At 45.6% G+C, this 25,687-nt stretch overlaps 2 protein-coding genes across 2 annotated transcripts in view; one reads left to right on the top strand and one right to left on the bottom strand.

The window, feature by feature from the left end:
• The window catches only part of SCP2 (sterol carrier protein 2), a 66,661-nt gene extending 51,894 nt beyond the window's left edge, over positions 1-14,767 (bottom strand). Inside the window, exons 1-5 of the mRNA XM_040360453.1 lie at positions 14,619-14,767; positions 10,916-10,967; positions 6,142-6,213; positions 5,750-5,881; positions 2,021-2,085 (exon numbers count right to left, since the gene is read on the bottom strand). Of these exons, the coding sequence (XP_040216387.1) occupies positions 2,021-2,085; positions 5,750-5,881; positions 6,142-6,213; positions 10,916-10,967; positions 14,619-14,669 (372 nt within the window). The 5' untranslated portion in view covers positions 14,670-14,767. The remainder of the gene's footprint in view (positions 1-2,020; positions 2,086-5,749; positions 5,882-6,141; positions 6,214-10,915; positions 10,968-14,618) is intronic.
• Positions 14,768-14,866: 99 nt separating this feature from the next.
• ECHDC2 (enoyl-CoA hydratase domain containing 2) overlaps positions 14,867-25,687 on the top strand; it is a 21,203-nt gene continuing 10,382 nt past the window's right edge. Inside the window, exons 1-3 of the mRNA XM_040360455.1 lie at positions 14,867-15,078; positions 18,514-18,581; positions 20,890-20,977. Of these exons, the coding sequence (XP_040216389.1) occupies positions 14,964-15,078; positions 18,514-18,581; positions 20,890-20,977 (271 nt within the window). The 5' untranslated portion in view covers positions 14,867-14,963. The remainder of the gene's footprint in view (positions 15,079-18,513; positions 18,582-20,889; positions 20,978-25,687) is intronic.

Raw genomic sequence — 25,687 nt, 5'->3', positions numbered from 1 at the left:
TTCATAGAATCAGTTACTCATAGATTTCCCTAAGATCCGACGGTGTCTTACACCGTCGTATCTTAGGCTGCATATTTACGCTGGGCGCTAGGTGGCGCTTCCGTATATTTACGCGAGGAATCTGCAAATTAGGTAGTCACGCTGATTCAGAAACGTACGTCCGCCCGGCGCAATTTTTTACGCCGTTTACGTTAGGCTTTTTCCGGCTTAAAGTTACCCCTGCTATATGAGGTGTATCCTATGTTAAGTATGGACGTCGTTCCTGCGTCGAATTTTGAAAATTTTACGTCGTTCGCGAATAGGGCTGGATGTAATTTACGTTCACATCGAAAGCAATGACGATTTGCGGCAGAATTTGCATGCACCGTTCGTAAAAAAACTTAAAATACGCGGGGTCACCATTCATTTAAATAAAACACGCCCACATCATCCCCATTTGAATTAGGCGGGCTTACGCCGGCCCACATACGTTACGCCGCCGTAACTTAGGGCGCAAGTTCTTTCTGAATACGGAACTTGCACCCTAATTTACGGCGCCGTAACGTATCTGAGATACGTTACGCCCGCAGAAAGATACGCTGTGTTTGTGGCCCGCAGAAATATACGCTGTGTTTGTGGCCAGCTTAAGGCCCCTTTCACACTTGTGCGACTTGTCCTGCGACTTGGGACTGCAAAGTCATATGAAAAGTCATACTCCATGATTTTCAATGAGTACCATTCATATATGCGGCTTCAAAGTAGTCTCTGCACTACTTTTGTCTGACTTTGATGCGACTTGAGGTCCATAGACCTCAAAATTACACTAGCATTGCTTCAAGTCGCATCAAAATCGCGGCACTTTCAGGTTGCACAAGTGTGAAAGGGGCCTTATTGTGTATGGAAAAATCTGTATATATGAGAAGTCGTCAGATTTCAGGAAAGCCTTTTCCACGCGCCTCCTTTTTCCACTCCACATAGACTTCAATGCCTGGCACAGCTGAGCGTACAATTTTATTTGTGTACATATAATATATATTCATGTACTTGGCGGTCTGTTTGCAGAGGGTGTCCATATTTATTTTTACATCTGCCCATCCTAGGTCAAAAGCCAACCCAACCAAACGCATGCTCCTAAACCAAATGAGCTAAAACCTCGCCCCAGTTTAAAAGGCTGATAATGGGCCAGATTCAGGTAGACTTTGACGGGCGTATCAGTAGATACGGCGTCTTAAGTCCGAATCCGCGCCGTCGCAACTTTAAGCGTATGCTCAAACTGAGATACGCTTAAATGTTACTAAGATACGGCCGGCGTAAGTCTCCTACGCCGTCGTATCTTAACTGCATATTTACGCTGGCCGCTAGGGGCGTGTACGCTGATTTCCGCCTACAATATGTAAATCAGCTAGATACGCCTATTCACGAACGTACGCCCGGCCGTCGCAGTAAAGATACGCCGTTTACGTAAGGGGTTTTCAGGCGTAAAGATAAATCACCAAAAAGATGGCGCAGCCAATGTTAAGTATGGACGTCGGAACCGCGTCGCATTTTTCAAAATTTACGTCGTTTGCGTAACTCGTCCGTAAATGGGGCTGGCCGTAATTTACGTTCACGTCGAAAGCATTGACGATTTGCCGACGTCATTTGGAGCATGCGCACTGGGATACGTCCACGGACGGCGCATGCGCCGTTCGATCGAAACGTCATTTACGTGGGGTCACACTTAATATACATAAAACACGCCCACAGCTTCAACATTTGAATTTGGCGGGCTTACGCCGGCCCTAATACGCTACGCCGCCGTAACTTCGGCGACAAAATCTTTGAGAATACCATATTCGCCTCTCAAAGTTACGGCGGCGTATCGTATAGGAGATACGCTACGCCCGCCTAAAGGTATGTGAATCTAGCCCAATGTATTTAATATTTCTGCGAATCTACATTTTGTTATTAATACAACAAGTATTTTCAAGTTCTTTCAACTCTTTTGATAAGGTTTAAAAAGGTGTTGTCATTAAAAGAGAAATACATTCTCCGTGCCAACCTTGGGCTTTAAAGATCCTCGCTCCATCTTCTCAAACCCGAGGGCTAGAACACAGTCTGCCAGGCCTGCAAGAATATCAAATATGAAAAGCAATGAGCAAAAAAAGCTACAGAATGATGGATACAAGCCAACATTACCCAGGGAAAACAATAACTTGGTTCCATATGAGAGATCACGATGGAGTTGATTTACTGAAGGAATATAGGCTGTTCAATTAAAAGGGGATTTCACCGAGCTTAGCGAATGAGGTGAAGCTCTTCTGGCTTTAAGCATCCAATGATGTGCAAGCAAAGAAAAAAAAAAAAAAAAAAAAAATTATATATTTTCCTGCTCGTGATTGGGTATTCTTTGCAAAGCGAATTTTCACCACATTCACAGAGCCAATTGGAATTCTCTTGCAAAGTGAAGATTTTTGGATTTGTGAGCAGCTTAAACTTTAGTAAGTCAACCCCCCATAATGTGCACCAAAATTCAAGACACAAAGTGGAACCATGGACCTCATCTCTTTGTCTCTGTTATGGATTGTAGCTCTTGGCATACAGGGCTTTTCCCACCAATAACCAATTACATTTAATAAACAGTTATTCTTGGGAGCTCATCCTCAACTCCACTGAGCCAAATCCCAACACTCAAACCCAACCTCTCCTGGCCAAACCCCTTCTTCTGCCTTCTTGACCTGTACCTTATGACCTTTTAACGCTCAACATTACCTATGGCACTTAACCCTCATCCTAATACAATTTTTTTTTACTGCAGGTTTTTATATTAGCACTGGCCAATTACACAGTGCTTTACATATTGTAACTTTAAATCGATCCCTGCTACAATCTAAGCTCCCTATCTCACATGCATAAATACACAATTGTGATGGACCGACTGGCACCCCCGATGCGTGCTTCTGCCAAAATACAGCTTCTTCCACTCTCGAGCCAGGAACCAGGTATTATAGCTGAGCATTGCACCCAAGAACTAGACGACACTGGCTTAGGTGCAAACTGGAACTGACTTTATTGTAAATATATACACACACAATATATACAACACTCAAAATCAGGCAAGAGCTTGATCACATTATCCTAAACAATGCAAACTGTAAACTAGGGTTGTCCCGATACTAGTATCAGCACCGATACCGAGCATTTTCCCGAGTACTCGGGCAAATGGTCCAAAGCTTCACCGGATACCTGGACAGTCAGGATGATCAGTGCGGTGGGGGAGGTACAAGCACCGATCACCGCTGACTGTCCCCTTATCCTCCTCCAGCCCCCCCCTGTTCTGCTGCTGTCCTCCTCCCTGCTGCCATCCCCCTCCATGCTGCTCTCTCCCTCCGTGTCTCGCTCCATGCTGCCGTGTCCCCCTCCGTGCTGTGCTCTCCCTCCATATCCCCCTCCGTTCTCCTCCTCCTCCACCCCCTTGATCTGTCAGGATGGAGAGCGGAGTTAGGAGCCGGTAAATCCGGCTCCTACCTTTTCCGAATGTAAAGAGTCAGTGATCACTGACTGTCTATTCACATAACTGAAACATCATAAACTGTGTTTACAATGTTCAGTTTATGAATGGAGAGGAGCCTCTGTCTTCTCTCCATTCATTTTCAGCGCAGCAGAAGCTGCAGAGAAAGAGACTGGGGAATCTGTGTCCCTAGTCCCTTTCCCTGTCTCAAAGGGGAGATGTCAGAGGTCTGTTAAGACCCCTGATATATATCCAAAGCCCTCCAACAGGGCTGATAAAAAAAAATAAAATAATACAAAAACTGATACATGTGCCACTGTCACATGAGATTAATAAAAAGTATCGGTAATTGGTATTGACGAGTACTTGAAAAAAAGTATCGGTACTTGTACTCGAACGTAAAAAAAGTTGTATTGGGACAACCCTACTGTACATAGTAATATCAGTATATCTAATGAACAGCAGACAAACAGTAAGCTAATTAACAGCTAACAACGATTTAATCAAACAGTAATCCAATTCATATAAACATCCCACAATATTTTGGTAACAAGGTGAAGTGGACACAATACTAGCAGACAGAAACAATAGGTGACTCAACTACGAGGATTCACACAATAGGGAAATGATACAATGAGAGAAAGACACTTTAAAAAACAGATTACACATAACAGGAGACCCCAGCATTAGGTTGTTTTCAGCCGATTATATCAACATCTGTTCTGAGTCTAGGAGGGGGGTGGTGAAGAAGTCATTGATGGTTTGGGCACAGATGCCCCAAATCTGTATCCAGGTCCTAGGTTTCCAGAGTCTGTGCGTTTTGGAGAGACATGGACCCGAATCTGAAGTAAAACCACTTCAAAAAAGATCCCCCAGGCATAAACCTCCAAAAAGAATAGAGCCCCCTCGAAAGCCAGGGCCCATAGTCACTAGGCAAGAGGCTACCCTGCAGTCCTCTACAAAAGCCCCTATCCTGGTTAGGTCTGTCACACACATACCAATGCCAATTTAGACCAAAGCTACCTGACCCACCAGTAGGTTGTTGGGAGTGTGGGAAACCACTGAAACCCCCTCCCCTCCAGTCTTATGTTCACCTGCCCCAATCTAGTGTGACGTCACTCACAAGATCATGTAAGCTGTTCTGTAAGTTCATGCCGGCCAGGCACACAAATGTGTTCTGCAATCCCATTCATTCCTACTGGCTTCCAAGTAAAGCACCTTTACTTTAGCCCTTACCCTAAATATGAGGTTCTGCCTTTTCCAACTACAGACAACTGCTGCGCAGTGGCGTCGCTAGGGTTGGTGTCACCCAGTGCGGTAAAACATGGTGTCACCCCCCCTCTGTCTAGGCTGCCAAGCACCAAGCAGGCAGCGCACGGGCACGGGGCGCACCCCAAACCAGCCCCTGTAAATGATAGTATAGGGCAGTATAGTGGCAGGTTAGGGTAGTATAGAGTGGTATAGTGGCAGGTTGGTGTAGTGGGGTGGTATAGGACAGGTTAAGGTGGTATAGGGCATGTTGGGGTGAAATAGGGTAGTTTAGGATGGTATAGGGCAAGTTAGGGTTGCATAGGGCAGGTTGGGGTGGTATAGGGCAAGTTAGGGTGGTACAGGGCAGGTTGGGGTGTTATAGTGCAAGTTAGGGTGGCATAGGGCAAGTTGGGATGGCATGGGAAAGGTTGGGGTGGTACAGGGTAAGTTAGGGTGGCATTGGGCAGGTTGGGGTGGTATAGGGCAAGTTATGGTGGCATAGGGCAGATTGGGGTGGTACAGGGCAAGTTGTGGTGGCATGGGAAAGTTTGGGGTGGTACAGGGCAGGCTGGGGTGGTACAGGGCAGGCTGGGGTGGCACAGGGCAGGCTGGGGTGGCACAGGGCAGGCTGGGGTGGCACAGGGCAGGCTGGGCATGTCAGCTAAAAAAAAAAAAAAAAACGGGATGGTGTCTCCCCTCTAGCGGGTGGCACCCGGTGGCACCCCCCTAGCAACGCCTCTGCTGCTGCGTACAAAATAGCAAAAGGACCTAATCCTTACCCTAATAAAACCCAAACCCCTGATCTAAACCTGCCATTATGCCAAGCCTTTATTTTGTTTCGCAGCTAATGTATCAGTGAGCAAAGTGGCCAGTCTCACATCAAAATCTATCAGTGTTAAGATCTCAGTGCTGGAAAACACTGGCTTCCAAGGGAAGTGTAACTAATTCTGCATTTGTAAAAAAAAAAATACCCATTTCATTTATCACCTGGGTGAGAATCCTGGTAGGACTTTGTATTTTGTAACTCACCTCCTTGAATCAGCTGTCTGCCCATGAAGAGGGCGGTGGAGCCAGTGGAGCAGTTATTGTTGACATTGATGATTGGGATTCCTGTAAGCCCCAGGCTGTGATAGATTGCTCGCTGCCCACATGTGGAGTCACCTACAAACCAAATACAACACTTAAAGCAAGCGATATACAATGACCGATACATAGTGGGCTGAATAATTCAACAGGCTTCTTGCACATGGACATCACCATTTCCTGATGTTTATATGCAGGATTTAGCTGACAGAATGATTCTCAATAAGAAATGCATATTTCATTCCATAAGGGCCTTACATATGAATGCATACACATGTGTAGGTATAAAATTCTTCATCTTTTCTTAGCTGCCATAGTTCCATCACACTACTACTTACCATAGACATAGCCAACGCAGGCCTGTTCCACCAACGAGTATGGAATCCCCGCATCTGCAAGAGCGCTCTGCCCTGTAAGAGAAGAACACATCGCAAAAAGTAATCAAGTCATTTTTATAGAGACAAAGATTTTCCAATTTGTTGAACTGTAAATGTACACAATTAAAAATGAAGACATCCACTAGAGAATATCACAGAGATAGGAAAAAGTTAGAAAATTGCTTCATAGCAACAAACATCCATTCAGAATTTGTAGTGTTAACACCCCTTTTAGCACCTTATAGTTATACCTGTTGCTGATCGCCCTATGTACATTTACGTGATTCTGCACTTGCGGGTCTGCAGCGCACACGCAGGCCGCCGGCGACCCGCTCCTGCTCTGATTGGACACAGCGGGAGCCAACCAGCGGGTCCGCCGACAGAGGCAGAACAGCGGTCTGCCTATGAAAACCAGGCAGATTGCCATTCTGTTAGTAGGGAAGACAGAGATTCTGTGTTTCTGGTAAGAAGGAACACGGTTCTCTGTCCTCCCACAGTTAGCAAGCACTCCAAAGGAAAACATTTAACCCTTTTATTGTCCCTGATGTTAACCCCTTGCCTGCCAGTGTCATTAGTACAGTGACAGTGCATATTTGTTAGGAGAGAGAGAGAGAGAGAGAGAGAGAGAGAGAGAGAGAGAGAGAGAGAGAGAGAGAGAGAGATTGTGTGTGTGTGTGTGTGTGTGTGTGTGTGTGTGTGTGTGTGTGTGTGTGAGAGAGAGAGAGAGAGAGAGAGAGTGAGTGAGTGAGTGAGTGAGTGAGTGAGTGAGTGAGTGAGTGAGTGAGTGAGAGAAAAAGAAAGAAAGAAAAAGAAAGAAAGAAAGAAAGAAAGAAAGAAAGAAAGAAAGAAAGAAAGAAAGAAAGAAAGAAAGAAAGAGAGAATAAAAATGCCATAAATCTTTCTCATAGTTTGCAGACGCTATAGGTTTTGCACAAACCAATCAATAAAACGCTTATTGCGATATTTATTACCAAGAATATGTAGAAGAATGTATATTGACCTAAACTGATGAAGAAATTCGTTTTTTTTTAAAAAACATTTTTGGGGATATTTATTATAGTAAAAAGTATTGTTTTTTTCCACAAAATTGTCGTTTTTTGCTTATAGCGCACAGGGCCGATCCGCCCTATAGGCTCACTATGCAAGCCGCCTAGGGCCCCGCAAAGCTGCGGAGGGCCCCCAAAATTACTAGAGGCCCCACCTGGTGAAAAGAACACCCTCTCCCCCCGCCTCTCAACTTTAATCTTTAATGTGACAGCACCCCCGCTTCTCAACTTTAATGTGACATGTCATTTTGCTTAGGGCCCCAGGGAGGTCAGGATCGGCACTGATAACGAACAAAAAAAAAAAAAAAAAAAGTGGTGATTAAATACCACCAAAAGAAAGCTCTATTTGTGAGAAAAAAAGGACGCAAATTTTGTTTGGGTACAAAGTTGCACGACCGCGCAATTGCCAGTTAAAACAAAGCGAATTGTAAAAAGTGCTCTGTTCAGGAAGGGGGTAAAATCTTCCAGGGTTGAAGTGGTTAATGTACTATCATCTGAGGACCAGAAGATCACAGGCATCCAATATTGGGTTTCGGCCTTGTCCCCCTGCACACAGATTTCTCCAGATTCTCAATCTTTTTGATATTATGTAGATGACAGATTTAAAATCTTTGCAATTTTACATTGAATATTATTGTGAAATTGTTGGATGACTTTTAGAGACACAGATTTTCAGATTAGTGAACTTCTGCCCATCCTTACTTCCGAGACACTCCGACTCTCTCTATACCCATGATATTGGCGTGTTGCCAATTAACCAAATTAGGTACTGAATGTTCTAGCTCTCCCTTGCTAGTATCAATCACTTTGCCAGCTTTCTGGTGCCCTGTCCCAACATGTTTAAGATGAGTTGCTGCCATCAATTTCAATATGACCTCATTTTTTCTTAAAATGGTAAATTTTCTCAGTTTAAACATTTTTTCGATTGAGAATAAAATATGGGTTTATGAGATTTACAAATCTTTGCATTCTGTTTTTATGTAGATTTAGCACAGCGCCCAAACTACCGTATATACTCGAGTATAAGCCGAGCTTTTCAGCAAAAATGTTTGTGTTGAAAATGCCCCCCTTGGCCTATACTCGAGTCACCATTGTGCACCTGATCTCCCGGACTTTGGGGGCCTGGTACTGGACCCCAAACTTGGCACACGTGTAGCCCAACTCTCCCTCTACAAGTGTGAAAAGTTTGTTGTCTGAGGGACCTACGGCTGGGGAGCACCGATTTTTCAAAACTGGGCACCCCTTCCATAGACTCCCATGTTAAACGGTCATTTCTCCAGTGACTTTGGGGACCCGGTGCTAGGTCTCCTGGACCTGGAACTTGGCACACATGTAGCCCCCTTTCTCCTCTACAAGTGTGCAAAGTTTGTTGTCTGGGGACCTACAGCTGGGGATCACCGATTTTTCAAAGCCGGGCACCCCTTCCAGAGACTCCCATGTTAAACGTCAGTCTAGTCATGGGCACAGTGAGGCATGGGCACAGTGAGGCACAGTGAGGCATGCAGATGGACACCCTAGGCTTATACTCGAGTCAATACGTTTTCCCATTTTTTTGTGGTAAAATTAGGTGCCTCGGCTTATACTCGAGTATATACGGCATTTTTAAACTGGGGTTGTACTTTGATGTGTAGATCTAACAGGTTGTGACATGTTTGGTGACCTCAATTAATCTGATAACAGATAGTATGTATTGTACATTTAAAGTAGAGGGTGTAATTAAATATGTATGTTCACCTGATGTGCTTTATTTCTGTACATGGCAACAACATTATGACACAATGGGGGAGATTTACTAAAACTGGTGCACTCAGAATTTGGTGCAGCTCTCCATAATAGCCAATCAAACTTCAGCTTGTTCAATTAAGCTTTGGCAATAAAACCTGGAAGCCGATTGGTTTCTATTCAGCGCTGCACCAGATTTAACTCTCTCTAGTTTTAGTAAAAAAAAAACATTTAGTCTAACAAAGGGGCCCATCCAAGATGAGGCCAGGGGGGCCAATGCTGGTAAACCTGATCAAACCTTCCATTCTTTTTTTATTAATGAGGGGATCCCCCACAGGGCTGTTATCAGGGCGGTACATGCAGTACACCTGTAAGGGGCCCAGATGGCAACCCCCTTTTTTTATAAGGGGCCTGGAGGTCCCCCGGATGGCAACCCCCCCCCCCCCTTCTTTTTTTTTTATAAAAAAAAAAATAATAACTGTATTTTTATTCATATATTTTTTTGTTTTTATTAAAGGGCCCAGAGGTCCCCAGGGCCCCCGGATGGCAACCCCCCTTTTTTTTATATATTTTTTGGTTTCTAGTAAAGGGCCCAGAGGTCCCTGGGGGCCCGGATGGCAACCCCCCTTTTTTTTATAAGGGGCCTGGAGGTCCCCCGGATGGCAACCCCCCCCCCCTTATTTTTTTTTTTATAAAAAAAAATAATAATTGTATTTTTATTCATATATTTTTTTGTTTTGATTAAAGGGCCCAGAGGTCCCCAGGGCCCCCGGATGGCAACCCCCCCTTTTTTTTATATCTTTTTTTGGTTTCTAGTAAAGGACCCCCCCTCCCAATTCGTGGCACCCCCCGCTTCTCAATTCACGCTCCCCCCTGCGGCATAATTGGTAACGACTTGCGGACCGCCTGCCGTCGTTATACGTCAGCTGTTTGAAGAGGAATACCGTTGTTATGGCAGTAGCTAGCTCTTCTTCAGATTGGTCTCTGAAAGGAATTCGCTGCAAGATCACTTTTTATTAGGGGACTTGAGAGGGCCATCTCCATGTAGTGGCCATAAGGTGATATCTTTCACTTGCATAGATTTGAACTGTAGAGGATTTAGCCTCAGAACATTTGATTTTGCCCCATTCCTAACAGAAGGAATTTATATGCAGTTTTCATGCGCAAAAAAAAATATGTAAATTTTTTTTATAAATATACAGTATTTGTTACACATTTTATGCAATATAAGCCCTTCCCCAAAAATAAGCCCTAGTTTAAAGTGGTTGTAAACTGCTAGAATCCTCGCTATTACTGTGTTGTATAGAGTGGAAGGTGTGTGTTTTCCGTGGTATAGTTTAATCAGGTGCCTTCTTATAGCGCCGCTATATGATCTCCAGCTGCTCTCCCCTTCTCTTCTCCTGGCTGTCAGCTGGGGATCTCGCCCCCCCCCCCCCCTCTGCATTGCTCGGACCGGGTCATGGAGGCGCCATTCAGCTTCCATGACCCACTGTAAGCGGGGGGATATTGCCCCCCCCCCTTCTGCAGTGCTTGGTGCAAGTTAGACAGCTCAGGCAAGTCATGGAAGCGTCAAGCAGCGCTAGAGGAAGGTGAGACAACTTTTGCATTATATATTGCTGTAGTGGCGAGGATTCTGCCAGTTTACAAGCACTTTTGCTATTATTCACACTTGGCACATTGCATGGCAAGCCCTACCCCAAAAATAAGCCCTACTGTCTTTTTGGTGGCCAAAATTATTATGAGACCCGGGCTCATTTTCGGGGAAACGGTAGCCAGTTTAAAACGTTTTTTGTTTTTTTATTGCTGTCTTTGTCCCAGAACCACGAGTATTACACTAAATAAACCCTTTATAGAGAGTTCAGGTCTCCCATTTAGATTCCAGAATAATAAGGTGTAATGTATAGCGGTTTGATATTCAGTAATCCTCTGATACAGAAAACACAACATGAATGGTCTCCTTCTCTCACCAGCTTCCTTTGCCATGTCTGTATAGTCAACGGCATCACGAGGCTTCAGAAACTGCAAGTAGAAACAGATCATTATTGATACTTTAATATATCAGATAAAATAAATAAGAACCCCACCCACAAATCACACCTTTTAGAAATAGCTTAGACCTTCTCACAGTGAAGAAAGGACAACCTCAAGAACCGGGTGGCCTAACATAAGGGCCCTTTCACACTGGTGCGTTTTTGCCGCGTTTTCGCGGTAAAAATAGCGCTATTAAAACGCTCCCCATGCCCCTCTCCATTGAAATGAATTAAAAACGAGGTAAAAACGCTGTAAAATCGGTTTTTTTTTTTAACGCGATTTTAACGCTCCGTTTTTACCGCGGTTTTTAATTCATTTCAATGGAGGGGGCATGGGGAGCGTTTTAATAGCACTATTTTTACTGCGAAAACGCGGCAAAAACGCACCAGTGTAAAAGGGCCCTAAGAGTGCCGGTCAGTACTCTGCAGTCTTTCTACACATTAAAGCGGAGTTACACCCAAAAGTGGAACTTCAGCTCATCTGATCCCCCCACTTTTGCACACTTGGTACCTTTCGGGGGAGGGGGGGATTGGGGGGGGTGCAGGTACCTGATTTTGGGAGACTGGGCTAGGGTGCATTATGTCAGCAGCTCGGTCCTCCCCTTCTGCTAATCCAGTGAGAAAGCGCAGTGTGCTTTGCGCAAGCGCGGTAGGGACCCAGCCATTAAGCCAAAAGGCTACACTGCGGAGTTGCCTTACCGAAATGGCGTGGCAGCACCCGCCCAGCCAATGGAAACATCAGCTGCGGTGCCGACATTGTTGGACTCCAGGACAGTTAAGTGTCCTAATGTTAAAAGTCAGCAGCTACAGTATGAGGACCAACTGGACAGGCTTCTGATCACATGACCATTGTGGTAGCCAATTGCAGTGACGTAAATGCATGCGTCGCGGGGCGCCTACGCATGAAAACGTTGAGTGCAATACATGTCACATATGGCCGCGTGGATTGAGAGCAATAATTCTAGCACCAGCACTCCTCTGTAATACTAAACTGATGACTTATAGGGGGCTTTTGATGCAGCGCCTATAGAAAATATAGGGTACAGAAGTCTGTTGCCATTTCACGGGCGCACACACAAATTAAAGGTTTGACATGTTGGGTATTTTATCTATTTACTCTGTAAAAAACTGTCTTTTATATTGTATCAAATGCGTTTTTAATTAAAATGTTGCATTTCCTAGACCTTTAAAGTAATATCGTGTGACAAAAAAAAATTGGAACTACCATTATTTTATTCTCTACGTTGTCTGCTTTCAGAAAATATATAATGTTTGGGGGTTTTGTGTAATCTTCAGGCCTCAAATGATTTTTTATACATGTGTGCAAAAAACATCTCTGGCAGCGAAAAGGTTAAAGGGCCAGCAGGAGGAGGTGGAGGAGGAAGGTAGATAAGGTGACCTGTGTACTGACATCAGAGGTGTCTATTATTACAGGAGAAAGTGACTTGTCTCAGCCTCCCCTCCGTACTGTGAGGAAGATTTATTATACAATCAGATCCCTTCACCCAGAGATCACCCACCACACCTCCCTCCACCCAGAGATCACCCATCACACCTCCCTTCACCCAGAGATCACCCACCGCACCTTCCCTCACCCCGAGATCACCCATCACACCTCCCTTCACCCAGAGATCACCCATCACACCTTCCTCCACCCATCACACCTTCCTCCACCCCGAGATCACCCATCTTACCTTCCTTCACCCATCACACCCTCCTTCACCCCGAGATCACATCCAGAGATCACCCATCTCACCTCCCTTCACCCAGAGATCACCCACCACACCTTCCTTCACCCCGAGATCACCCATCTTACCTTCCTTCACCCATCACACACTCCTTCACCCCGAGATCACATCCAGAGATCACCCATCTCACCTCCCTTCACCCAGAGATCACCCACCACACCTTCCTTCACCCCGAGATCACCCATCACACCTTCCTTCACCCAGAGATCACCCACCACACCTTCCTTCACCCAGAGATCACCCACCACACCTTCCTTCACCCCAAGATCACCCATCACACCTTCCTTCACCCAGAGATCACCCATCACACCTTCCTTCACCCAGAGATCACCCATCACACCTCCCTTCACCCATCACACCTTCCTTCACCCCGAGATCACCCATCACACCTTCCTCCACCCCGAGATCACCCATCTCACCTTCCTTCACCCCGAGATCACCCATCTCACCTCCCTTCACCCAGAGATCACCCATCACACCTTCCTTCACCTCGAGATCACCCATCTCACCTCCCTTCACCCAGAGATCACCCATCTCACCTCCCTTCACCCAGAGATCACCCATCACACCTTCCTCCACCCCGAGATCACCTTCCTTCACCCCAAGATCACCCATCACACCTTCCTTCACCCCGAGATCACCCATCACACCTTCCTTCACCCCGAGATCACCCATCACACCTTCCTTCACCCATCAATCCTTCCTTCACCCCAAGATCACCCATCACACCCTCCTTCACCCCGAGATCACATCCAGAGATCACCCATCTCACCCCGAGATTACCCATCACACCTTCCTTCACCCAGAGATCACCCACCACACCTTCCTTCACCCATCACACCTTCCTTCACCCCAAGATCACCCATCACACCTTCCTCCACCCCGAGATCACCCACCACACCTTCCTTCACCCCGAGATCACCCACCACACCTTCCTTCACCCCGAGATCACCCATCGCACCTTCCTTCACCCCGAGATCACCCATCGCACCTTCCTTCACCCCGAGATCACCCATCGCACCTTCCTTCACCCAGAGATCACCCACCACACCTCCCTTCAGCCAGAGATCACCCATCACACCTCCCTTCACCCAGAGATCACCCATCGCACCTCCCTTCACCCACCACACCTTCCTTCACCCAGAGATCACCCATCACACCTTCCTTCACCCAGAGATCACCCATCACACCTCCCTTCACCCAGAGATCACCCATCACACCTTCCTTCACCCAGAGATCACCCATCGCACCTTCCTTCACCCAGAGATCACCCATCACACCTTCCTTCACCCAGAGATCACCCACCACACCTTCCTTCACCCCGAGATCACCCATCTCACCTCCCTTCACCCCGAGATCACCCACCACACCTTCCTTCACCCCGAGATCACCCACCACACCTTCCTTCACCCAGAGATCACCCATCACACCTCCCTTCACCCAGAGATCACCCATCACACCTCCCTTCACCCAGAGATCACCCATCACACCTCTCTTCACCCAGAGATCACCCATCACACCTTCCTTCACCCAGAGATCACCCATCACACCTCCCTTCACCCAGAGATCACCCATCACACCTTCCTTCACCCAGAGATCACCCATCGCACCTTCCTTCACCCAGAGATCACCCATCACACCTCCCTTCACCCAGAGATCACCCATCACACCTCCCTTCACCCAGAGATCACCCATCACACCTCCCTTCACCCAGAGATCACCCATCACACCTCCCTTCACCCAGAGATCACCCATCGCACCTTCCTTCACCCCGAGATCACCCACCACACCTTCCTTCACCCTCTACACCCAATTTTAGTTCCAGTTCCCCCTCTTGTGACGTCACCACACCACTGACCCACCAGTCCCACCCCAGAGCCCCCCGGACACACCTTGGTCATGCCGACTCCCACCACATACACCCTCCTCTGGACGGGTCCCATGTTCCCGGCGATGATCGGACCTTTTCCCGGACTAGTACAGTAACGATCAGCACTCTGCTCCCGGACAGAACTCTGGCAGCGCTCTTAAAGCGGCGATACTCTCCTCTTCCTCTACTCCGGCGACCCTGGGACTAATACCGGGGCTGACTTAAGGGGGCGGACCTGCTGTCAGGACGTAAACCAATCAGGGGGCAGAGGCGTGCCAGTCACAAGGGTCAGCGGCGCCTCTGTACAGTGTGGACGGGGTTCCTGTCTGTGGCAATAGGTGGCGCTCTCTTACACGGCCCGGAGGCAATGGGGCTCTTGGTGCGGCAGCTGGCTGTGGCCCGGAGGGTTGTACAGAGGGGGGTGAGCTCAGCGGCCGGACACAGAGAGGTGCAAGTCACCCACCTAGAGGGCAGCGAGGAGGGTGAGTGCGACACGTGACCTGCTGTGGGCGGGGACTTCATAAAGTTTTGTCTCTAGATATTATCCAATGACAATCGGATCCCCATAACTCCTCCCAGCTGTCATTGCTGTCACCCCTCCTGGCAGGTCATTGTACGAGGATTGCAGCACATCTCCCTCCTCTGTGATGTCATAATGTGTATTCATTAACAGGCTGTGTGCAGACAGTCCAGGCTGGGCCAACTTTCCCCTGCATCTGTGACTGGGCAGATTCTTGGGGGGGGGGATAATGCTGCCCGACTATAGTTTGCATCAGATCTGTCCTGTGCATCAGCTGCCCCTTCCTTTACCCTTCAATTCATGTTGCCTTAAAATAGAACTAAACTTTTTTCCCCCTTTTAAAAAACTAAAAGAGGGTCATAACCCTTGTCAGATGTTTTGCCATCTGTGTCCCTCTGCAGAGATTTCCCTTCACTTCCTGTCCAATCACCAGAACAGGAAGTGAGAGGACATCCTTGCAAATTAACCACTTGCCGACCAGGCTTTTTCTGACGCTTCTTTACAAGTTTAAATTAGTATTATTTGCTAGAAAATAACTTAGAACCCCCAAACATTATAAATGTTTTTTTATAGCAGAGACCCTAGAGAATAAAATGGCGGTCTTGCAATATCTTATGTCACAAAGTATTTGTGCAGCTGTCTTTCAAATACAATTCTTTTGGAAAAAATTACACTTTCATGATTTAAAAAAACAAAGGGCCAGATTCTCAGTGGAGATACGACGGCGTATCTCCAGATACGCCATTGTATCTCTGCGTTTGTACCGTTGTATCTATGCGCCTGATTCTTAGAATCAGTTACGCATAGATTTCTATTAGATCCGACCGGCGTAAGTCTCTTATGTCGTCGGATCGTAACTGCATATTTACGCTGGCCGCTAGGTGCGTGTACGCTGATTTACGCGTCAAAATATGTAAATCAGCTAGATAAGCAAATTCACGAACGTACGCCCGGCCGACGCAGTAAAGTTACGCCGTTTACGTTAGGCTTTTCCCGGCGTATAGTTACCCCTGCTATATGGTGGCGTAAGTGCGGCGTACCAATGTTAAGTATGGCCGTCGTTCCCGCGTCAAAATTTGAAAAAGTTACGTCGTTTGCGTAAGTCGTCCGTGAATGGGACTGGACGTCATTTAAGTTCACGTCTAAACCAATGACGTCCTTGCGGCGTATTAGGAGCAATGCACACTGGGAAATTCCACGGACGGCGCATGAACCGTTCGGGAAAAACGTTAATCACGTCGGGTCACAGAACATTAACATAAAACACGCCCCCCTGCCCCACATTTGAATTACGCCGGCCGATTTACGCTACGCCGCCACAACTTACGGCGCAAGTGATTTGAGAATACAGCACTTGCTCGTCTAAGTTGTGGAGGCGTAACGCAAATTGGATGCGTTACGCCCGGGCAAAGATACGCAAATGTACCTGAATCTGGCTATATATATATATATATATATAAAATTAAGTTTTTCTTTGTTTCTTTTATAACATTTTCTGAACAAGTAGTTTCTCTCTTTCACTGATTTGCTTTTATGAGGCCGCACTGATGGGCACTGACACGCATTACTGGTGGGCAGCAATGTTGGGGCTGCACTGATAATTAGGACACAGATGATCAATGCCCTGATTATCAGTGTAGATGTCCCCTGTGTGGATTTGCCGGTTATCGTCTCTCCTCACGCCAGGAGCGGTTCGTCCATAGAGGGCGCCGGAGCGCCACCCCCTCTGGCTCTCGCACAGCCACTAAAATATATAGATTCATGCATTACATGAATCTATATATTTTCGCCACTGCCGCCCACTATTCAGCTGGCCGGATGTTGAGCGCCAGCCAGCTGAATAACGGCAGCTGGTTGGCTGTGTTGAAGTGCCTATCAGAGCCAGCGGCTCTGATAGGCAGCCTTGAGGCTTTAGTCGGCTTCCTGAATGCTTATCCTCGGGACGTACTGGCGGTGCGTTCCTTGGATAAGACTGAGAGGCGTCTCAGCCAATCAGGTAATCTGATTCTGGTAATCGGTAACCTGATTGGCTGAAGCGTCATCGAGGGACTGGACAAGGGACATCGAGGGACGGTAGAAGCACGGCTGACCCCAGAAAGGTAAGTGCCGGGGGGGGGGGTTTACAGGTCACAGTGGCAGCATTTTGCGGGGCACAGTGGCGACAATTGCGGGGCACAGTGGCGACAATTGTGGGGCACAGTGGCGACAATTGCGGGGCACAGTGGCGACAATTGATGGGCACAGTGGTGACAATTGATGGCATGGCATAGTGGTGGCAATTGATGGCAAAGTGGTGACAATTGATGGCATGGCACAGTGGTGACAATTGATGGCAAAGTGGCTGTGTTTGATGGCATGGCACAGTGACTGCATTTGATGGCATTGCATAGTTTTGACAATTGATGGCACAGTGGCTGCGTTTGATGGCATGGCACAGTGACTGCATTTGATGGCATGGCACAGTGGCTGTGTTTGATGGCATGGCACAGTGGCTGTGTTTGATGGCATGGCACAGTGGCTGCGTTTGATGGCATGGCACAGTGGCTGCGTTTGATGGCATGGCACAGTGGTTGCATTTGATGGCATGGCACAGTGACTGCATTTGATGGCATGGCACAGTGGCTGCGTTTGATGGCATGGCACAGTGGCTGCGTTTGATGGCATGGCACAGTGGCTGCATTTGATGGGCACAGTGAGGCTGCAATTGTTTTTTTTTCCGTTTGCGCCCCCCAAAAATTTTGAGCACCAGCTGCCACTGCCTCACGCGCTGTCAGCGTGAAGAGAGGACTGCTGATAACGGGCATATCCTGATTACACCGTGATCAGCTGTGATTGGACACAGCTGGTCACATAGTAAAGAGCCTCTGTGATTGACTCTTTACCTGGATCTGTGATCAGCTGTGTCCGAAGGATAGGGCGATCACAGATCTGTGCTGCCGATGCATGCCACGGGGGGTTGTCCATTGGCCTCCCTGCTGGCAATGTAAGCCCGCACTGTAGTCGTCTTTCCGCTGTAGCGCGGATGGGAGGTGGCTAAAGTAGAGCTATAGGCAAAACTTTTTTTTCAAATTTTGGATAGAGTAAGGGAGGTTTATAACTCGTCAGTTTTTTTAACTTGAATTACCAATGGACTTCTGTACAACCAGCCTGTTGGATTTTTCCCAATCAATTGGTGCCATCGGCTATAGCCTGCTGAACTAATCAATGTATTCTTACTGCGGGGATGTCTCCCTGCCATCAGAACACAATAGCGTAGCAGGATGATTCCCCCATCCACATCGAATGTATGGATTGGGGATCCGAGATAATTTATTTTCATTCAGCCAGCTGGTGGAGATGGCCTTTCAATGAATTGCCATCTTCTCTCTGATATAATTCTCTATTTGGTATTTTCCAGGCATTGCGGAGATTGTTATGTGCCGACCTCGTGCTAAGAACTCCCTGGGAAGAGTATTTGTCAATGAGGTATGTTGCTGACCTTTTTAGTAACTAAAAAATCCTTGAAATCCTGGGGTTCCTCCAGAGGTTGCTAGGGGTTCCTTGAGCAATTTCTGTCTCTGCAATAAGTAATCACCATCATCAGTGATCTTTTTAGCTATTTGTAAAGGCGACATTCCTGCCATTGGCCACCAATCTGAAGGCCCTTCTCCACTGAAGTCGTCGATATCCGATCCAAGGTCATCAACAAGGGAATCCAATCTAGCAAAGCAGCCAAACAGGGAGCTTAGAGCATGTGCAACAAACATACAATCACAATCATGAGACTGCAGGATTGGCTGGCATAAATCAGGTTTGGTCTCCACCCAGAGACTGACCATATCAATCACCTTGCAGGTGGACATAGAGACAAGGAGAATGTCACAGCATTACAAGCTCCTGACAGGGGGAAGGAAAATGTATTAAATATGTTATTTTCCTCGGTTATATCTATGGTAAAGGAGGGGTATAATAGACAAGACGATAGTGTTAGCAACACAGCAAGGAATGTGCCCTTGTGGCTGATGGAAACTAGTGTTCTTAAAAGACTTGAAAAACCTAATGTGAGAAAATCACCAGGGTCAGATGGATTACACCCGAGAGTTCTCAAAGAACTTAGCCAGGTCATTGCTAGACTGTTATTCCTAATCTTTAACCACTTCAATACTGGGCTTTTATACACACCTCAATACCGGGTCTATTCTGGCATTTCTCTCCTACATGTACAAATCATCATTCTTTTGCTAGAAAATTACGCAGAACCCCCAAATATTATATATGTTTTTTTCAGCAGACACCCTAAGGAATAAAACGACGGTCATTGCACAATAATTTTTCAAACGCCTTTTTTTTTTGGAAAAAAATTGTTTCATGAATTATAAAAATAACAAAACGGTAAAGTTAGCCCATTTTTTTGTAAAATATGAAAGATTATGTTACACCGAGTAAATAGATACCTAACATGTCACGCTTTAAAATTGCGCACACTAATGGAATGGCGCCAAACTTCGGTATGTAAAAATCTCCATAGGCAATGCTTTGATATTTTTTACAGGTTACCAGTTTAGATTTACAGAGGAGATCTGGTGCTAGAATTGTTACTGACACTCTAACGCACGCGGCGATCCCTCATATATGTGGTTTAAACGGCGTTTACATATGTCGGCGGGACTTGTGTGTGCGTTCGCTTCTGCGCGCAAAATATCGGGGACAGGGGCGTTTTAATTTTTTTTTTTTATCACTTTTATTCCTATTACAAGGAATGTAAACATCCCTTGTAATAGGAAATGTGTGTGACAGGTCCTCTTTATGGAGAGATGCGAGGTCCATAAGACCCCGCATCTCTCCTCCAGGCTGGAAAGCATGAGATCGGTGAAAAAAATTTCACCAATCTCATGATTACTGTTGCTTAGTAGCCGCAATCGCGGCTTTGTTTACTTACGGGGACCCGGGCGTGACGTCATCACATCGTGCCCGGGTCCTCCAACGGTCATAGAAATGACTGGTGACCATCCGGTCACCAGTCATCTCTATGCTTTCTGCCAGCGCCGGACGATTCTTTCTCCGGGCCCCCGATGGCACAGGAGAGCCCGGAGTAGCACCGGATGGCGGCTGGAGGGGGGATGTCCCCTCCCGCCGCCTATAAGAACGATCAAGCGGCGGAATCGCCACTATGATCATTCTTATGTTGCACAGAATCGCCGGCAGAAGAGAAGGATATCTAAATGATGCCTCTAGCTGCAGGCATCATTCAGATATCCCCCCACAAAGCCCAGGACGTCATATGACGTCCACCCAGGATGGGAGATCCGATCTGTGGACGTCATATTACAATGGGCCAGTATTGAAGTGGTTAAGGACCGCTTACTAACCAAAATGGTACCAGCGGACTGGAGGAAAGCGAACTTGCTACCAATATTTAAAGGAAGGCTGAAATACATACCAGGAAACTACGGCCTGTCAGCCTTACATCAATAGTTTGTAAAGTATTGGAGGGGATAATAAGGGACAATATCCAAGAATTGTTGATGAAAATGGTATCATTAGTAGTAACTCACATGGGTTTAGGAAAGATTGTTTTGCTAGACCAACCTATTAACATTCTGTGAGGTAGTGAGCTGTATTCTAGATAGAAGAAGGTCTGTGGAGGTAGTTTATTGAGACTTCACCACAGCATTTGACGGTACCCCATAAAGGCTTAATTTACTTATCAAGGTTTGTTGGCATGGTCAATAGTGTTTGCACTTGGATAGAAACCTGGACACGCTCCTGTAACCAGTTTTCTTTCCTGTCCTAGTTCTTCCATTCTGTAGACAGTCTCCGACATGACGCCAGTGTCCGTGTGGTCGTGGTGAGGAGTGCGGTCCCCGGGGTGTTCTGTGCTGGTAAGTGACATTTTTAGAACAATATTTATTATCTGTAGACAATACACTGCAATTTACATCCAGTTGTGCACACTTTGGATCTTTTGAACTTCTTGTGCACCCTTTGTGAAGATTTTCACAGTTTTTCTTCTTATTTATATTGCTGCAGTGAAGCTGATCCTGTGAGTATTACATGTCCAGGTCTTTGACCCTGTAGTTTTACTTATATGCTGTTCAGTCTCGGTGCTAGGAACGTACAGTTGCAAGAAAAAGTATGCAAACCCCTTTGGAATGATATGGATTTCTGTGCAAATTGGTCATAAAATGTGATCTGATCTTCATCTAAGTCACAACAATAGACAATTACAATCTGCTTAAACTAATAAAACACAAAGAATTAAATGTTACCATGTTTTTATTGAACACACCATGTAAACATTCACAGTGCAGGTGAAAAAAGTATGTGAACCCTTGGATTTAATAACTGGTTGAACCTCCTTTGGCAGCAATAACGTCAACCAAGCGTTTCCTGTAGTTGCAGATCAGACGTGCACAATGGTCAGGAGTAATTCTTGACCATTCATCTTTACAGAACTGTTTCAGTTCAGCAATATTCTTGGGATGTCTGGTGTGAATCGCTTTCTTGAGGTCATGCCACAACATCTCAATCGAGTTGATGTCAGGACTCTGACTGGGTCACTCCAGAAGGCGTATTTTCTTCTGTTTAAGCCATTCTGTTGTTGATTTACTTCTATGCTTTGGGTCGTTGTCCTGTTGCAACACCCATCTTCTGTTGAGCTTCAGCTGGTGGACAGATGGCCTTAAGTTCTCCTGCAAAATGTCTTGATAAACTTGGGAATTCATTTTTCCTTCGATGATAGCAATCCGTCCAAGCCCTGACGCAGCAAAGCAGCCTCAAACCATGATGCCCTCACCACCATACTTCACAGTTGGGATGAGGTTTTGATGTTGGTGTGCTGTGCCTCTTTTTCTCCACACATAGTGTTGTGTGTTTGTTCCAAACAACTCAACTTTGGTTTCATCTGTCCACAGAATATTTTACCAGTACTGCTGTGGAACATCCAGGTGCTCATGTGCAAACTGTAAACGTGCAGCAATGTTTTTTTTGGACAGCAGTGTCTTCCTCTGTGGTATCCTCCCATGAAATACATTCTTGTTTAGTGTTTTACATATCGTAGATTCACTAACAGGGATGTTAGCATGTGCCAGAGACTTTTGTAAGTCTTTAGCTGACACTCTAGGATTCTTCTTCACCTCATTGAGCAGTCTGTGCTGTGCTCTTGCAGTCATCTTTACAGGATGGCCACTCCTAGGGAGAGTAGCAGCAGTGCTGAACTTTCTCCATTTATAGACAATTTGTCTTACCGTGGACTGATGAACAGCAAGGCTTTTGGAGATACTTTTATAACCCTTTCCAGCTTTATGCAAGTCAACAATTCTTAATCGTAGGTCTTCTGAGAGCTCTTTTGTGCAAGGCATCATTCACATCAGGCAATGCTTCTTGTGAAAAGCAAACCCAGAACTGGTGTGTATTTTTTATAGGGCAGGGCAGCTGTAACCAACACCTCCAATCTCATCTCATTGATTGGACTCCAGTTGGCTGACACCTCACTCCAATTAGCTCTTGGAGATGTCATTAGTCTAGGGCAGTGGTCTCCAAACTGCGGCCCGAGGGCCAGATGTGGCCCTTTGCTTGCCTTTATCCGGCCCTTGGGGCACTATCCCTCCCAATGATACGAGACACTATTCTGCCATCTGACACCGACAATGGAGCACCATTTCTCACACTGATACCACTAATGGGGCATTATTCCTCCCTATGATACCAGCAATAGGGCACTATTCCTCCCCCTAATACCAGATGTTTACTCCCACTGATGACAGGAAAATTTCCACTCCCGCTGGCCAAAGTCCGGCCCTCCAAGGGTCTGAAGGAGGACAACAAACCGGCCCTTTGTTTAGAATGTTTGGAGACCCCTGGTCTAGGGGGTTAACATACTTTTTCCACCTGCACTGTGAATGTTTACAGGGTGTGTTCAATAAAAACATGGTAACATTTAATTATTTGTGTGTTATTAGTTTAAGCAGACTGTGATTGTCTATTGTTGTGACTTAGATGAAGATCAGAACACATTTTATGACCAATTTGTGTAGAAACCCATATCATTCAAAAAGAGTTCACATACTTTTTCTTGCAACTGTATGTGCTTAGAATACAAATAAGTGAACCAAGCTACTCAAAATATGTCTTTGTGCTTACTTGGATTTAGGTGGCTGAGATACATTGGGTCAACCTGTAAATGATCGTAACTGCAGCCACAGTAGCCCTCAATTTTTATTTATTTTTTTTCTAAAATTTTATTGCCATATATTCATCTTTGGTTTGCATTTAATTTGTATTTTTTTTTATTTTGTTTTTTTACTTTTTTTTAAGCAATATATTCTCCTTTTTGTTTTTATTTAATTTATGTTTTTAATTTAATTTGATTTATTATTTACATTTTTTTCTATTATTATTTGTTTTTAATTTGTATAGTTTATTTTTTTTTATTATTATTTTTAGGGCCGAAACAACTAATCGATTAATCGACAACTAATCGATTATGAAATTAATCGATTACAATTTTCATAATCGATAAATCGGCCAGTAACATAATGGGGTTAAAAAAAAAAAAATTTGCCCTTAAGGCCTCATTCACACAGGCGGACTCCGTCGCTACGGAGTCCGCCTGCTCCCATCAGCTCAGCGGGAGATCTGTTCGCAGATCTCCGCTGAGCCGACGGATGACAAGCTCCTCTCTGCTCACTGAGTGGGGAGGGGCTTGTCGGGCACCGCTATGTCCTATGGAGCGATCTGATGAAAACGGACAGCATGTCCGTTTTTAATCAGATCTTACCCGATCTGCATGGACGGATGGGGACGTGCCCCCCATACGTCTGTTTTTGGCGGATCGGGTCAGATGTCAGCGGACATGTCTCCGCTGACATCCGACGCTCCATAGCGATGCATGGAGCGGCCGTTCAGGTCCGTGACAGACGGACCCGAATGGCCCGTAGTGTGAATGAGGCCTTATAGTACAAAAAAGCAAATCGCTACTGTAAATATTACTTTCACTGTCCCACAGTAAAAAAATGAACCCCTAACTAATTTATATAGAGGTAGGACCCCATTGATCTCTGTTCTCCACACATGTATTGTGGGTGGGAAATAGACATGTGCAGAACTGAAAAATGTATTTTGTTTCGGATAGATTCGTTATGTTACTAATTTTGTTTCATTGATTTGTTTCGGAATTCGTTTAGTTATCCTTTTAATTTAATTTCATTTATTCATTTTCAAATGAATTCCAAATTTTCGGAACGATTCTAATTCAAAAACTGATTGACCGATTCTAATTCTGTGTGAAGAATATCTGGTTGTTAAGGAACAGGCAGGGAAGCTGGCCGCCGCGTCCTTAACAACTGATGACTCATCAGCTGTCAACGGGCTTCCTCATACTCATTCACATAGGTGGGTGTCAGGATCTGGGGGCTTCCTTGTTAAAGGGGGCTTCCAGATTCTGATAAGCCCCCTGCCCACAGACCCCCACAATCACTGGACCAGGGTTTTGGGGAAGAGGCCAAACAACATAGGGACATGGTGTGGGCATGTGGCCTGGTATGGTTAAGAAGGAGGGGGTGCGATTGCTTGCTGGGCTGGGGAACGTTGTGTTTTTTTTTTTTTTTTTGGTGTGGGGTTCTCCTTAAAATCCAAACCACGCCATTTTTTCATAACTTTTTATGCCAGAAACTTTTTTTTTTTCCTACATTCAACTGTCAATGGAGAAACCTGCTGACAGCTAATGAGTCATTGATTGTTAAGGATGCAGTGGGCGGCTTCCCGGCCCGCTCCTTAACAACCAGCTATCCTTCACACAGAATTAGAATTGGTCGATCATTTTTTTTGAACAATCCAAATTCAAATCATTTTAAGAATTTGGAATTCCTTAGAAAAAAAATAAACAATACAAAACTAAACAAAATTAATTCCGAAACAAATTAATGAAACAAAATTAGTAACAGTAATTAGCAAAAGTTAGTGAAATTTTGTTTCGTATATTCGTTTTCTATTCCATTGAAATTCGTTACTATTTCATTCGGAGATTCGGCTACATTCGAACCTCCGAATAACCAAAAATTAGTCCGAATTTATATTCGACTGAAAAAAAATTGCACAAGTCTAGTGGGGGAGATCATTTCCATTTTAGGTTGATTTCATGTCCGGCATGTGTAGAGGACAGTTTAGAAAAAGAACGGTTTAGGAATTGGCTGGCCTCTATAATATCCATTATTCCAAGTAGTAAAATAAATGGGCCAGTCCTTAGGATCAGCCCCCCCTGCTGTGTATATAGTATCTACCACCTCCCTCCTAAAGATCCAGAGTTGAGAACATATCCAAACCACATGAGCTTAGGGGTCCATCTATCTATACACCACTCCTTTGGCACTTTACCCAATCATTGGGTAGAAGGTGGAAAGATTTTAACGGGTAAAAAGTTTATGTGGGGTGTAGTAAGCTTGGTGGAGAAACTTAAGTTGTAGGCATCTATCCCTGGCTGAGATCATATATGGAAGACATTATTGCAAACATTCATCTCAGTCTTCCTCAGTTAGGGTTGGAATGTCAAACTTCCGACTCTGAAAGAGGGAATTCACCCAACGAGCCCATGA

This window comes from Rana temporaria, chromosome 7 (assembly GCF_905171775.1).
Source record: "Rana temporaria chromosome 7, aRanTem1.1, whole genome shotgun sequence".
In the NCBI taxonomy this organism is placed as follows: Eukaryota; Metazoa; Chordata; class Amphibia; order Anura; family Ranidae; genus Rana; species Rana temporaria.
This window is presented reverse-complemented; position numbering and strand designations above follow the sequence as displayed.